Source organism: Scyliorhinus torazame, chromosome 3 (genome assembly GCF_047496885.1).
Source record: "Scyliorhinus torazame isolate Kashiwa2021f chromosome 3, sScyTor2.1, whole genome shotgun sequence".
NCBI lineage: Eukaryota > Metazoa > Chordata > Chondrichthyes > Carcharhiniformes > Scyliorhinidae > Scyliorhinus > Scyliorhinus torazame.
In genome coordinates this window covers 153,790,502-153,805,611 of record NC_092709.1, presented here as the reverse complement: position 1 = coordinate 153,805,611, position 15,110 = coordinate 153,790,502, and the positions used below count along the sequence as shown (strand labels likewise).

The following is a 15,110-nucleotide window of genomic DNA, read 5'->3' as shown; positions in this document are numbered from 1 at the left end:
CCCCCCTCTCCCTCCTATCAGCCATGACCACCCTGTGGGGCATACCTCCCCCCCCTGCAAACCCTTTAGACCCACCCAAAAAGGCCTTGGCCCCGCCCCATGAATGGGACCAATCACTGCCCCTAGCCAATTACCCCTCTCTCTACTATCCCAGAACCCCCCAGCCACTTCCTCTCGAGACACTCCTCTCTGCATGCTCCCCACCCTCCCCCTCACCATTTGCACCTCCAAGGCCAGTCAAAACCTGTCCTCAGAAGCTCGGCACCTCCCCTCCCCTCCAGCCCCTCCCCCCACATCGCTCCCGTTTACTGGCCAATTCAAGTTTGCTAGGCGAGGTGGCCCCTGCCAGAACCCCACATACCTAACACAAAAGCCAACAGACCCCCCCCCCGACACCTAACCAATTATACATGTTAAACAAAGAGGAGAAAACCCAACACATACCCCCACTGACACCAAACCAGGCCCCGAAAAAGATCCCTGACTTTCCCCCCAACCTGAATGCAACATGGGAGGGTCCCGGGCATACCCCAACACCCCAATACCCACACCAGGCAACTCCGGCCTGCTCGCACGCATGCAAAAAATACCCAGGTGGCACCAGCAGTTCCAGGGCACCACCCTGCCCAAAGAGCATGTAGCGGGGGGCCTCTGATCCCCTTGGACCCCCACAATTGCTATTATGTCTGTTCCCCCTTTGTGGGGACCAGTACAAAAGGCACCCACTCAAGGTCCTGAGGTCAAGGGATTGAATCCTAAAACCTCAAATACCTCGGGAACTTGCACATTAGAGTAAGGCTTACTGTCTCGCTCGAATATGCAGGTTTGCTGAAAGGTGATCCCACCCATTGTGTGGCGCGGCGAGTTGTTTTTCACAGGGCTTCATGCAGGGCTGCGGCCATCGCCACGGCAGCCAGCATCGCGGGTTGATGACCAAAAGCCATTATTTTCTGCAGGGGGTGGAAGTAAAACATGTTAGCATGGCGCAAACCCCATGCCCAACCAGGTACCATGTGCTATACGGTGGCCCCGGTTGGCACCGCGGGGCCCACACATGCATGTCCCCACCCCGCACACCGGCCCCGCTGGTGACCCCTGTCCTGACGCCCATCCCTGTTGGCTGGCACTGCCCTCACTGGGGGCTGTTGTCGGTGTGGCCCTGGGTGATCCCCCGGTGGTTGGCTGCAGGTTGGGTGGGTGAGGGGGGAGGTGTCCCATCCTTACGGCCGTTGTCACTGTGAGCATCCAGGGGCTGGGGTGGGTGGCCAGCAAGATGGCCGCCCATACCATCCTCCCCGAACAGGCGCCGGAATGTGGCGACGAGGGGCTTTTCACAGTAACTTCATTTGAAGCCTACTTGTGACAATAAGCGATTTTCATTCATTTCATTTCATTCATTTTGTAATGGCACTCGGTAGCTGGGCACTGCCACTGTCCTGTTGTGGGGGGGGGGGGGGGGGTCCCGGCTGCTCGGCCTGTCCCCCCCCAGCCCCTCTCCCGACCCTGGCAGTGCCCCCCCGCCGCAGCCAGCACGGCCGGTGTCCGAGCCGGCAGCCCAGTCATCCCACGCCACTTCCTACCTCCTCTCCCTCGCTCAGCAGCCAGCACGCCAGGTTCGTGATTTTTATAGCACATTAGAAACACGCTGTCGAGAAATAGGGCCATCCGAGGCATTGAATCACTGAGGCTCCGGAGAGTCGGGCGTCAGGCCCGCTAATGATATGCCTATTGTACTCTCAGGCCGCGCAGTGGGGGCCGCATTTATGTCGTTTTTGAGGAGCCGGAGAATCCCGATTTGGCGTCAAACCTGCGTCTACCTCGAAATCGGCGTCGGAAGCTATTCTCCGCCCGATCGCGGTTCGCGATTTAAGCGTCGGCTAACGGAGAATCCCGCCCCTGATCTACATCCACCCTGGCACATCCTGTCTGCGTGTGTTTCCTCTGGGAGCTCTGGTTTCCTCCCATAGTCCAAAGGTGTGCAGGTTAGGTGAATTGGTCATGCTAAATTGCTTCTTGATGTCCAAAGATGAGCAGGTTAGGTTAGGTTACGGGGTTATGGAGAATGGGCAGTGGAGTGGGCCTAGGTAGGTGCCCTTTCGGAAGGTCTGTGGAGACTAGATGGGCTGAATGGCCTCCTTATGCACTGTAGAGATTCTATGATTCTAATTTTGTAAGTTTCAATGAGGTCATTCCTTTTTCTAAAGGTCCAGTGTCTCCAATCTCTCCTCAGATCCATTCTCAACTCACTGAAATCGGCCCTCCTCCAACTAAGTTTTTTTTTCTACGTTTCTCCTTATCCTCTTCCATAGCTAACATAAAGCATTCAATAATATGATCTCTGTTTCCAAGACATTCTTCTACTGACACTTGATTCACTTCGTCCATCCCATCTCCCAGAACCTGTGATGCCTCTTTCCTGTGAACATACAGGTCAAGAAAATTCTGACACACCTCAGAAACTCTTCCCCTCTCTGCCCTTTACACTATTATTATCCCCGTTTATATTAGGATTATTTAGTCTCCCATTATCTCTGTAGTATTTGTCCCTCTGTAATTCAAGTATGTGACTGGGTGTCAATTGTTGATTCAGCACAATGATAATACAGGGAGGAGGGACATACAAGATATCATGGGCGGGATTCTCCACTCCCGCCCACGCCGCCGTGAACGCCGTCGAGGTTCACGATGGCGCGAAACGGCCCCGATCCCGATTGATTCAGGCCCCGACAATGGGCTAGGATCGGGGCCGCGTCATCTACACGCGCCAGGCCTTGTCGCCGCATAAAGGCGGCGCCGCATAGATGACACGGCCGGCGCCGCATAACTGGCGTCACCCGCGCATGTGTGGTTGCTGTCCTCTCTGAGTCCGCCCCGCAAGAAGATGGCGGACGGATCTTGCGGGGCCGCAGAAGGAAGGAGGTCCTCCTTCAGAGAGGACAGCCCGACGATTGGTGGGCACCGATCGCGGGCCATGCCACATTTGAGGTACCCCCGGTGCAGGATCCCCCCTCCCCCCGCCCCCGCAGGCCACCACCCCAGCGTTCCCGCGCTGTGACCAGGGGCGAGATTCTCCGCCCCGGCCGGGGGCTGGCGTGAATCCCGCCCCCGCCGGTTGCCGAAGTCTCCGGCACCGGAGATTCGGCGGGGGCGGGAATCGCGCCGGTTGGTGGGCCCCCCCGCACGATTCTCCGGCTCGGATGGGCCGAAGTCCCGCCGCTAAAATGCCTGTCCCGCCGGCGTAGATTAAACCACCTACCTTACCGGCGGGACAAGGCGGCGCGGGCGGGCTCCGGGGTCCTGGGGGGGGGTGCGGGGCGATCTGGCCCCGGCGGGTGCCCCCACGGTGGCCTGGCCCGCGATCGGGGCCCACCGATCCGCGGGCGGGCCGGTGCCGTGGGGGCACTCTTTCCCTTCCGCCTTCGCCACGGTCTCCACCCTGGCGGAGGCGGAAGAGACTCCCTCCACTGCGCATGCACGGGAATGCCGTCAGCGGCCGCTAACGCTCCCACGCATGCGCCGCCCGGAGATGTCATTTCCGCGCCGGCTGGCGGGGCACCAAAGGCCTTTTCCGCCAGCTGGCGGGGCGGAAATTCGTCCGGCGCCAACCTAGCCCCTTAAGGTTGGGGCTCGGCCCCCAAAGATGCAGAGCATTCCGCACCTTTGGGGTGGCGCGATGCCTGACTGATTTGCGCCGTTTTGGGCGCCAGTCGGCGGACATCGCACCGTTTCCGGAGAATTTCGACCCAGGTGTGGACGGCGCCAGGGGGGGGGGGGGTACCCGCCATTTTGGCCTGGCCGCACGGCCCATCCGGGCCTGAGAATAGCGGGGTTGCCGGAGAATCGCCATTTTGGGTGTCTCCGGCGATTCTCCGGCCTGTGGCCCGCAGAACCCGACGGGGCCGTTCCCGCCGCTTGTCAGAATCGCGGGAGGGCGTCGGACCAACGTCCTGGGAAATGTTGGCGGCCCAGGCGATTCTCCCAACCGGCGCGGGAGTGGAGAATCTCACCCCATATTTGCAACTTAGGTTCCACCACAAGAGATCACGACAAGTACTGGTAAAAATAGAGAGAGACAGAAAAAAAGGTTATAACTGGGAAAGTGGTTATAGGCTAGATGTGAGGGAGGGGTCAGCTGCATATTGAATGACAAGCTTTTCATGATATGCTGTCCAAGAGTTTGAGAGAGGTTTTAGAGGATGTTCACGGGATAGTGGAGAAAAAAATCAACCTTGCGCATTTTGAGTTAAAACCTTTTGGGCAACAATGAAAAAGCAAACTAAACTACTTAGAGAGAATTAGTAACAGAGATACACAATTTGAAGTCAGAGGAGATAGCGAGGCTAAGAATGTTTACAAAAATTAAAGATATTGGGGAGAAACATTAAAACAGTACCAGGTAAATCTGGGTACGTAGTTAAACTTGCAGGTTTTGTTAAAATTCTGTGGCTTTGCAAAACTGTATGAGACTCATTTTCAATGCTCCCTCAAGGGGTTAACACCAGCAGAAGAGGGAGGTGTTGTGGATAATCTAAATCTTGGCATGTCTGGCCATCAGAAATGGAGAGATGGGGATGTCTCAGACACCTAGGGCGAGATTCTCTGACCCCCTGCCGGGTCGGAGAATCGCCGGGGGCTGGCGTGAATCCCGCCCCCGCCGGTTGCCGAATTCTCCGGCACCGGAGATTCGGCAGGGGCGGGAATCGCGCCGCGCCGGTTGGCGGGCCCCTCCCCGCGATTCTCCGGCCCGGATGGGTCGAAGTCCCGCTGCTAGAATGCCTGTCCCGCCGGCGTGGATTAAACCACCTCTCTTACCGGCGGGACAAGGCGGTGTGGGCGGGCTCCAGGGTCCTGGGGAGGGCGCAGGGCGATCTGGCCCCAGGGGGGTGCCCTCACGGTGGCCTGGCCCACGATTGGGGCCCACCGATCCGCGGGCAGGCCTGTGCCGTGGGGGCACTCTTTTCCTTCCGCCTTCGCCACGGTCTCCAACATGGCAGAGGCGGAAGAGACTCCCTCCACTGCGCATGTGCGGGAATGCCGTGAGCGGCCGCTAACACTCCCGCGCATGCGCCACCCGGCAATGTCATTTCCGCGCCAGCTGGCGGGACACCAAAGGCCTTTTCCGCCAGCTGGCGGGGCGGAAATCAGTCCGGTGCGGGCCTAGCCCCTCAAGGTTAGGGCTCGGCCCCCCAAGATGCGGAGCATTCCGCACCTTTGGGGCGGCGCGATGCCGGACCGATTTGCGCCGTTTTTGGCGCCGGTCGGAGGACATCGCGCCGATACTGGAGAATTTCGCCCCTGATAACAGGATTAAATATTATACAACAACATGGCACACAACACTCACTCATGCCGACTTGATGTGAGTAGCTACTGAAGAGTGATAGCGTGCTTCATTATAGGTTTGTGGCTATTCCTGCCAAGGCCATTCTAATCTTCCACAGATCCTTCAAATGTCTCACACGAGTTGGTGCTGGAACAGGACCTGCTGAGTTTTTGCAGCATTTTCCGCTTTTATTTCAGTTTTCCAGAAGCTGTGGTATTTTGTTTTAATTTGTTGAGTGGAAGTCATTTCAGTTGAAGACAACTCCAAGGTGATCTGAGTTACCTGGATTGCATTCAATGACTCCCTCGACCTTCCTGTGCTCATCCCCTCTCTCCTGTGGAGTGACAGGAGGTCGAGGAGAAAGCTGCTATAGATCATGATGGGCGAAATTCTCCCCCAACGGCGGGATGTCCGCCGACTGGCGCCAAAGCCGGCGCCAATCAGACGGGCATTGCGCCGGCCCAAAGGTGCGGAAGGCTCCGCATCTTTGGCGGCCTAGCCCCAACATTGAGGGATTTCCGCCCCGCCAGCTGGCGGAAATGGCGTTTGTTTCCCCGCCAGCTGGCGCGGAAATGCGGCGCATGCGCGGGAGCGTCAGCGGCCGCTGTCAGTTTCCCAGCGCATGCGCGGGAGTGTCAGCGGCCGCTGTCAGTTTCCCGCGCATGCGCAGTGGGGACAGTCTCTTCCGCCTCCGCCATGGTGGAGGCCGTAGCGGAGGCGGAAGGGAAAGAGTGCCCCCACGGCACAGGCCCGCCCACGGATCGGTGGGCCCCGATCGCGGGCCAGGCCACCGTGGGGGCACCCCCCGGGGTCAGATCGCCCCGCGCCCCCCCCCAGGACCCCGGAGCCCACCCACGCCGCCTGGTCCCGCCGGTAAATACCAGGTTTGATTTACGTCGGCGGGACAGGCAATTCCTGGGCAGGACTTCGGCCCATCCGGGCCGGAGAATCCAGCGGGGGGTCCCGCCAACCGGCGCGGCCGGATTCCCGCCCCCGCCCAATCTCCGGGAGCGGAGACTTCGGCGGGGGCGGGGGCGGGATTCACGGCGGCCAACGGCCATTCTCCGACCCGGCGGGGTGTCGGAGGATGACGCCCGATGTTTTTGGTGTTGCTGATGCCGCTCATCTTAGAGTCCAAGGTTGAGCTGTATAGGCGTCTCTCATACTGATCTGAAGATTGCCAGCTGGGAAATGGAGAACAAATAGTGTAGGTTCCAAATATTGGAAATCACCTCCAAAGCAATGAAAGCACTTTCTTAGAACAAATCCTGTCAGCTAAAGTATTCCAAGGAAACCGGTCCGGAACCTCAATAATTAAATGATTTCTTGCCTATCATTTGTTCAGTTCCTTCAAATCCCTCTGTCCTCTCACCCTGATTTCCCTGGCATGTTCCAGGAAGCCAGGGAATTCCCAAACACATACTGATAAAAAATAAAATTTGGGGTTAAAGAAGCTGATAATGAGCAGTTAACATATTTAACCTGCCAACTCACTGTCCCAAGGAAGTTCAGGGCATGTTGCAGATTGGGCTGAGATTAAAGGTTTGAAATCAATAGTTTGCTGCCAGTTTCTTGATGCACCAGAAACTTCAGCCCTTTGAAATTACCGCTTGCCCACAAACCCATCCACCTTGATCGTTTAAAATTACCCCCATGGTTAGGGTTAAGGCTATTTTGGTCTAAGGGTGAAAACATGGGGAATTCATAGAATTGACAGTGCAGAAGAAGGCCATTCGGCCCATCGAGTCAGCAGTACAAAGGCATTTTTAAAATTCATTTACGGGATGCTGGTGTCACTGGTTAACCCAGCCCTTCAGAAGGTGGAGGTGAGCTTGTAGCACAGTGGGTAGCATGGTAGCACAGTGGTTAGCACAGTTGCTTCACAGCTCTAGGGTCCCAGTTTCGATTCCCGGCTTGTGTTGCTGTCTGTGCAGAGTCTGCACGTTCTCCTCGTGTTTGCGTGGGTTTCCTCCGGTTTCCTCCCCCAGTCCGAAGACGTACGGGTTAGGTGGATTGGCCATGTTAAATTGCTCTTAGTGTCCAAAAAAAGGTGAGGTGGGGTTACGGGGATAGGGTGGGTGTGTGGGCTTAAGTAGAGTGCTCTTTCCAAGGGCCGGTGCACCTCGATGCGACGAATGGCCTCCTTCTGCACTGTTGATTCTATGAAGCTGCCTTCTTGAACTACTGCAGTCCTTGAGGTCTAGGTACACGAACTGTGTATTTGGGAGGGAGTTTCAGGGTTTTGCCCGAGCGATAGTAAAGGAACGGCGATATATTTTCAAGTCAGTGTGGTGAGTGACTTGGAGAGGTACACACGGCTGCCACTGTTCGTGGTGAACAAAGGACAAAGAAAATTACAGCATAGGAACAGGCCCTCAAAGCCTACACCGATTATTCTGCCCGTCTGAACTAAAACCCCCTACCCTTTCGGGGATCATATTCCTCTTTGCCCATCTATTCAAAAGAACAAAGAACAAAGAAATGTACAGCACAGGAACAGGCCCTTCGGCCCTCCAAGCCCATGCCAACCATGCTGCCCGACTAAACTACAAGCTTCTACACTTCCTGGGTCCGTATCCCTCTATTCCCATCCTATTCATTTATTTGTCAAGATGCCCCTTAAATGTCACTATTGTCCCTGCTTCCACCACCTCCTCCGGTAGTGAGTTCCAGGCACCCACTACCCTCTGCGTAAAAAACTTGCCTCGTAAATCTACTCTAAACCTTGCCCCTCTCACCTTAAACCTATGCCCCCTAGTAATTGACCCCTCTACCCCGGGGAAAAGCCTCTGACTATCCACTCTGTCTATGCCCCTCATAATTTTGTAGACCTCTATCAGGTCGCCCCTCAACCTCCTTCGTTCCAGTGAGAACAAACCGAGTTTATTCAACCACTCCTCATAGCTAATGCCTCCATAGCAGGCAACATTCTGATAAATCTCTTCTGCACCCTCTCTAAAGCCTCCACATCCTTCTGGTAGTGTGGCGATCAGAATTGAACACTATACTCCAAGTGTGGCCTAACTAAGGTTTTATACAGCTGCAACATGACTTGCCAATTCTTATACTCAATGCCCCGGCCAATGAAGGCAAGCATGCCGTATGCCTTCTTGACTACCTTCTCCACCTGTGTTGCCCCTTTCAGTGACCTGTGGACCTGTACTCCTAGATCTCTTTGACTTTCAATACTCTTGAGGGTTCTACCATTCACTGTATATTCCCTACCTACATTAGACCTTCCAAAATGCATTACCTCACATTTGTCCGGATTAAACTCCATCTGCCATCTCTCCGCCCAAGTCTCCAAACAATCTAAATCCTGCTGTATCCTCTGACAGTCCTCATCGCTATCCGCAATTCCACCAAACTTTGTGTCGTCTGCAAACTTACTAATCAGACCAGTTACATTTTCCTCCAAATCATTTATATATACTACAAACAGCAAAGGTCCCAGCACTGATCCCTGTGGAACACCACTGGTCACAGCACTCCAATTAGAAAAGCATCCTTCCATTGCTACTCTCTGCCTTCTATGACCTAGCCAGTTCTGTATCCACCTTGCCAGCTCACCCCTGATCCCGTGTGACTTCACCTTTTGTACTAGTCTACCATGAGGGACCTTGTCAAAGGCCTTACTGAAGTCCACATAGACAACATCCACTGCCCTACCTGCATCAATCATCTTAGTGACCTCCTCGAAAAACTCTATCAAGTTAGTGAGACACGATCTCCCCTTCACAAAACCATGCTGCCTCTCACTAATACGTCCATTTGCTTCCAAATGGGAGTAGATCCTGTCTCGAAGAATTCTCTCCAGTAATTTCCCTACCACTGAAGTAAGGCTCACCGGCCTGTAGTTCCCTGGATTATCCTTGCTACCCTTCTTAAACAGAGGAACAACATTGGCTATTCTCCAGTCCTCCGGGACATCACCTGAAGACAGTGAGGATCCAAAGATTTCTGTCAAGGCCTCAGCAATTTCCTCTCCAGCCTCCTTCAGTATTCTGGGGTAGATCCCATCAGGCCCTGGGGACTTATCTACCTTAATATTTTTTAAGACACCCAACACCTCGTCTTTTTGGATCTCAGTGTGACCCAGGCTATCTACACACCCTTCTCCAGACTCAACATCTACCAATTTCTTCTCTTTGGTGAATACTGATGCAAAGTATTCATTTAGTACCTCGCCCATTTCCTCTGGCTCCACACATAGATTCCCTTGCCTATCCTTCAGTGGGCCAACCCTTTCCCTGGCTACCCTCTTGCTTTTTATGTACGTGTAAAAAGCCTTGGGATTTTCCTTAACCCTATTTGCCAATGGCCTTTCGTGACCCCTTCTAGCCCTCCTGACTCCTTGCTTAAGTTCCTTCCTACTTTCCTTATATTCCACACAGGCTTCGTCTGTTCCCAACCTTTTAGCCCTGACAAATGCCTCCTTTTTCTTTTTGACGAGGCCTACAATATTGCTCGTCATCCAAGGTTCCCGAAAATTGCCGTATTTATCCTTCTTCCTCACAGGAACATGCCGGTCCTGAATTCCTTTCAACTGACACTTGAAAGCCTCCCACATGTCAGATGTTGATTTGCCCTCAAACATCCGCCCCCAATCTATGTTCTTCAGTTCCCGCCTAATATTGTTATAATTAGCCTTCCCCCAATTTAGCACATTCATCCTAGGACCACTCTTATCCTTGTCCACCAGCACTTTAAAACTTACTGAATTGTGGTCACTGTTCCCGAAATGCTCCCCTACTGAAACATCTACCACCTGGCTGGGCTCATTCCCCAATACCAGGTCCAGTACCGCCCCTTCCCTAGTTGGACTGTCCACATATTGTTTTAAGAAGCCTTCCTGGATGCTCCTTACAAACTCCACCCCATCTAAGCCCCTTGTACTAAGTGAGTCCCAGTCAATATTGGGGAAGTTGAAGTCTCCCATCACCACAACCCTGTTGTTTTTACTCTTTTCCAAAATCTGTCTACCTATCTGCTCCTCTATCTCCCGCTGGCTGTTGGGAGGCCTGTAGTAAACCCCCAACATTGTGACTGCACCCCTCTTATTCCTGATCTCTACCCATATAGCCTCACTGCCCTCTGAGGTGTCCTCCCGCAGTACAGCTGTGATATTCTCCCTAACCAGTAGCGCAACTCCACCACCCCTTTTACATCCCCCTCTATCCCGCCTGAAACATCTAAATCCTGGAACGTTTAGCTGCCAATCCTGCCCTTCCCTCAACCAGGTCTGTGTAATGGCAACAACATCATAGTTCCAAGTACTAATCCAAGCTCTAAGTTCATCTGCCTTACCCGTAATACTTCTTGCATTAAAACATATGCACTTCAGGCCACCAGACCCGCTGTGTTCAGCAACTTCTCCCTGTCTGCTCTGCCTCAGAGCCCCACTGTCCCTATTCCCTAGTTCTCCCTAAATGCTCTCACCTTCTGACCTATTGCTCCCATGCCCACCCCCCTGCCATACTAGTTTAAACCCTCCCATGTGACACTAGCAAACCTTGCGGCCAGGATATTTATGCCTCTCCAGTTTAGATGCAACCCGTCCTTCTTATATAGGTCACACCTGCCCCGGAAGAGCTCCCAGTGGTCCAGATAACGGAAACCCTCCCTCCTACACCAGTTGTTTAGCCACGTGTTTCGCTGCTCTATCTTCCTATTTCTAGCCTCACTGGCACGTGGCACAGGGAGTAATCCCGAGATTACAACCCTAGAGGTCCTGTCTTTTAACTTTCTGCCTAGCTCCCTGAACTCCTGCTGCAGGACCTCATGCCCCTTCCTGCCTATGTTGTTAGTTCCAATATGTACAACGACCTCTGCCTGTTTGCCCTCCCCCTTCAGGATGCCCTCTACCCATTTAGAGACATCCTGGACCCTGGCACCAGGGAGGCAACATACCATCCTGGAGTCTCTTTTACGTCCACAGAAGCGCCTATCTGTGCCCCTGACTATAGAGTCCCCTATTACTATTGCTCTTCTGCGCTTTGACCCTCCCTTCTGAACATCAGAGCCAGCTGTGGTGCCACTGCTCTGGCTGCTGCTGTTTTCCCCTGATAGGCTATCCCCCCCGACAGTATCCAAAGGGGTATACCTGTTCGAGAGGGGGACAACCACAGGGGATTCCTGCACTGACTGCCTGCCCTTTCTGGTGGTCACCCATTTCTCTGCCTGCACCTTGGGTGTGACCACATTTATATAACTGCGATCTATGACGCTTTCCACCACCTGCATGCTCCTAAGTGCATCCAATTGCTGCTCCAACCGAACCATGCGGTCTGTGAGGAGCTCCAGTTGGGTGCACTTTCTGCAGATGAAGCCATCCGGGACGCTGGAAGCTTCCCGGACCTGCCACATCTCACCATCAGAGCACTGCACCCCTCTAACTGGCATTGCGTCAATTAATTAAAATTAAAAGTTTAAAACATTTTTTAATATTAAAACATTTTTTTTTTAAAGTTACTGTTAACTATCTGTTTCCTAGCACTAGATTGCTAATATAAATGCGAAAGCTAAATATAGTACTCTCCGATCTCTGGCTTCGATACCCCTCTAAATTATAATTAAGTAATTATGTTTAATTAGTTACCAATGCTTAATTTTTTTAATTTAGTGTAGATTCCCAACCAGCCACTCAGGTCACAGCCTTTCTGTGATGTCACTTCAGTTTCCCCCCGACACACACAATTTGAAAATTCATGTATTTGTCAAGAGCCCCCTTAAAATCATTATCGTATCTGCTTCCACTCCTGCCCCCGGCAGCGAGTTCCAGGCTCCCTCCACTGTCTGTGTAAAAAACTTGCCTCGTACCTCTCCGATAAAACCTTACCCCTCGCACCTTAAACCTATGCCCCAAAGTAATTGACTCTTCCATCCTGGGAAAAAGCTTCTGACTATCCACTCTGTCCATGCCCCATGTCCATGGAGGATTTGAATATTTGTGGAAGGAGGAGCAATCAAGTAGGCTTTGTCCTGCTTCTTGAGTGTTGTTGGAGCTGCACTCATTCAGGCAAATGGAGAGTATTCCATTACACTCCTGACTTTTGCCTTTGAGATGGTGGACCGGCTTTGGGGAGTCAGGAGGTGAGTTCCGTGCCGTAGGATTCCTAACATTTGTTCTGCCCTGGTAGCCACAGTATTAATGCGAGTAGTCCAGTTCAGTTTCTGATCAATGGTAACCCCAAGATGTTGATTGTGGGGAATTCAGCGATGGTAATGCTGCCATTTATTGTAATCTAATTTTCATTACTGTTCTGTCTTCAGCAATATATGCATCCATCTTTAAAGTCATTCAGGTACGGTTCTATTCAAGTGTCAAAATAAGGATTAGCATACAATTTTCCTGTTTCTCCCAAGCTATTTGACTGCTAGACCTAAAAAAACAGCTCTACTGCAGCTGTTAGGCCCCTCCTCTGTTTTGGTGCCAGATTTAGTTCCCTACATGTATTCCAACAGTGACTGCAGTTCAAAAGCACTTCATTGGCAGTGGAGCGCTTTCGGACATCCTGAGCTCATGAAAGACACTTCTTAAATGCAAGTTCTCTCTTTTGATGCTACGTTTTAAACTGTTAGTTCAGTTAGGTCTACATTGACAGGCTCCAGGGACATGTTTTCTTCATCTGAAACATTTCTCTGTGTTTCTGGGCTTTATTCACAAAGGAGCTCCACCTCGAACAGTACTGTTCATTCCAATTTTTCCATCTGCTGTTTCAAACTTTCCTCCACCACTGAGAACCAGTTTACACAAATCAAGGACTCTAGTTCCTCCTGGGTTGGAAGTTAATTGGTTACTTAATTGGTTTCTGATTGTACAGAGATCTTACAATCGGGGTATTTTTGGCAAAGTTACCTCCACTCAAATGTATACAGCCATATATGCTATAGAGTTATCAGCTAAAGCATCATGTATGCTACCTTTATATGATCTCCAATATCCAATAATTGATTAAATGAGTAAGCATGTATTAACATGTCCCAGCAAGTGTTTCAGTCCACAAAACAATCATTTTTACTGGGGTTTATTTACCTTTTTATTCTAAAAATGGACTAATGATGTTTTCTAAGCTGAAGTGACAGGGAGGTCAATTCAGATTGCTTCTTTTGGCAGCCACTAACTTGGCAAGGCAACATTTTTCTCCTGAAATTAACATTGTGTATTTTCAGACATCGACGCTTTATCTGTGGACTTTACAAACTAGAACTAAAGATTTATATGATCAATGAACAGCTGCAGATAAGCGGATACTAACACAGAAACAATTTCCCCAGAGTTAGCAGTAATAAACAACGGCTAATACCATGATTCTGGCTTCTCTGTAAGAGCTTTTAATCCCGATTCGAGCCTGATGACAAACTTGCATGGTTACTGACAATATTTGTTGAAATACTTTCTACAAACTGTGAATTATTATGCAACTTAAGTGATTTCAGATGAGTTTAATAAATTAGTCATCGTTCCACGCAAGCAAATCTGTTTCTCTTCAGACAAAGGAGTTAATTAGAATGAGAAAATAATACAGCGGTTTTAAAAGAAGAAAATAGATTACATACTTGTACTGGAGTCCATTTGTGTTCCTTCGGTGTTGAAATGTGGCATCAAAAATAAAGGTTTTACTGCTTCCTAAAGACTAACAGGGAACTTTCTTTGACACAACGTTTTCTTAAAAGCTCTCTTCATTACTGAAATTGCTTCCAACATATTATGCAACTTGAAGTTGCCCTCCCCCACCTTTAAAGAACATCAAAATTATCAGTGACAGAAAAAAGTCACTTCAATAATGCACCCGATGTGGCTAATTACTGCTCAGGAGCTCCAAGAAGGATACAACATAGCATGAAGAACACTGTGACAGGGTAACGATTCAGGCACACCCAATGCACAGGGTACATCCCTTGTGTCTGAATGTTAGCTAGAGTTACCCCTTGCTTCAGCTATTAATTCAGTGAAGCTAATGGGCTGCAAACAGGCAACCAATGCTGAGTTATCCGAGATATCGCACCATGTCAGCCCTCGAGGAAGGACTGGGAAATAGGATGCTAGAGTCGGGTTATTGTGGGGGGAGAGAAATTGGAGGACAGACGCTGAAAGAAAGGAGGCTGCAGGGGCAGATTGAAAGCTAGGGGACAGTGGGACGGAGTGGGGGGGGCGGGTATCATAAGCTGAGAGAGGGATTGGTTTCTGGGTTGGGGTGTAGTGTCAAATGGGTGGGGGGAGGGGGAACAACCTCCCGCATGTTGTAAGTGAGCGGCTTGTGGGAGGCATTCCTTTTTAAAAATTATTTCATGGGATGGATGTGGGCATTATTGGCAAAGCCAGCATTTGTTGCTCATCCTTAACTGCTCTTAAACTAAGTGGCTTGCTATCCTTTTACACCGTGCAGTTAGAAGTCAACTGCATTGCTGTGTGTCACATTTAGACCAGAGCAGGTAAATTTCCTTCCCTCAAGGCCGTTAGTGAACAAGATGGATCTCTCACATCATTCAATGATGGCTTCATGGGATCCCCGTTAGTGAGACTAGTTTTCAATCCCAGGTTCGTTGATTGAATTTCACTAGCTGCCGAGGTGGGATTTAAACCCATGTCTATTAAGCGCAGGCCTCTGGTTACTCATCCAGTGACATTACAATTACATCACCATTCCTGATGCATTCAGATCCATGTTCAGGTATGTACACTTCAAAAAATTAAGTTTTGATCACAGTTAGTTCCAAGACCTGGGCGTCATTCTCCGCCGGCGGGAGTCTCCGTTTTGCCGGCGCCCGGGGGTTTCCCGACGGC

At 51.3% G+C, this 15,110-nt stretch overlaps 1 protein-coding gene across 2 annotated transcripts in view; it reads right to left on the bottom strand.

The window, feature by feature from the left end:
- c1qtnf7 (C1q and TNF related 7) overlaps positions 1-15,110 on the bottom strand; it is a 96,773-nt gene that overhangs the window by 62,879 nt on the left and 18,784 nt on the right. The window contains exon 1 of one of the 2 annotated variants that reach the window (XM_072496402.1): positions 13,883-14,189. The exons of the other annotated variant lie outside the window; for it this stretch is intronic. Within the exon in view, the coding sequence (XP_072352503.1) occupies positions 13,883-13,928 (46 nt within the window). The 5' untranslated portion in view covers positions 13,929-14,189. Of the gene's footprint in view, positions 1-13,882; positions 14,190-15,110 lie in introns of those variants that run through there. 2 annotated transcript variants of the gene reach the window in all.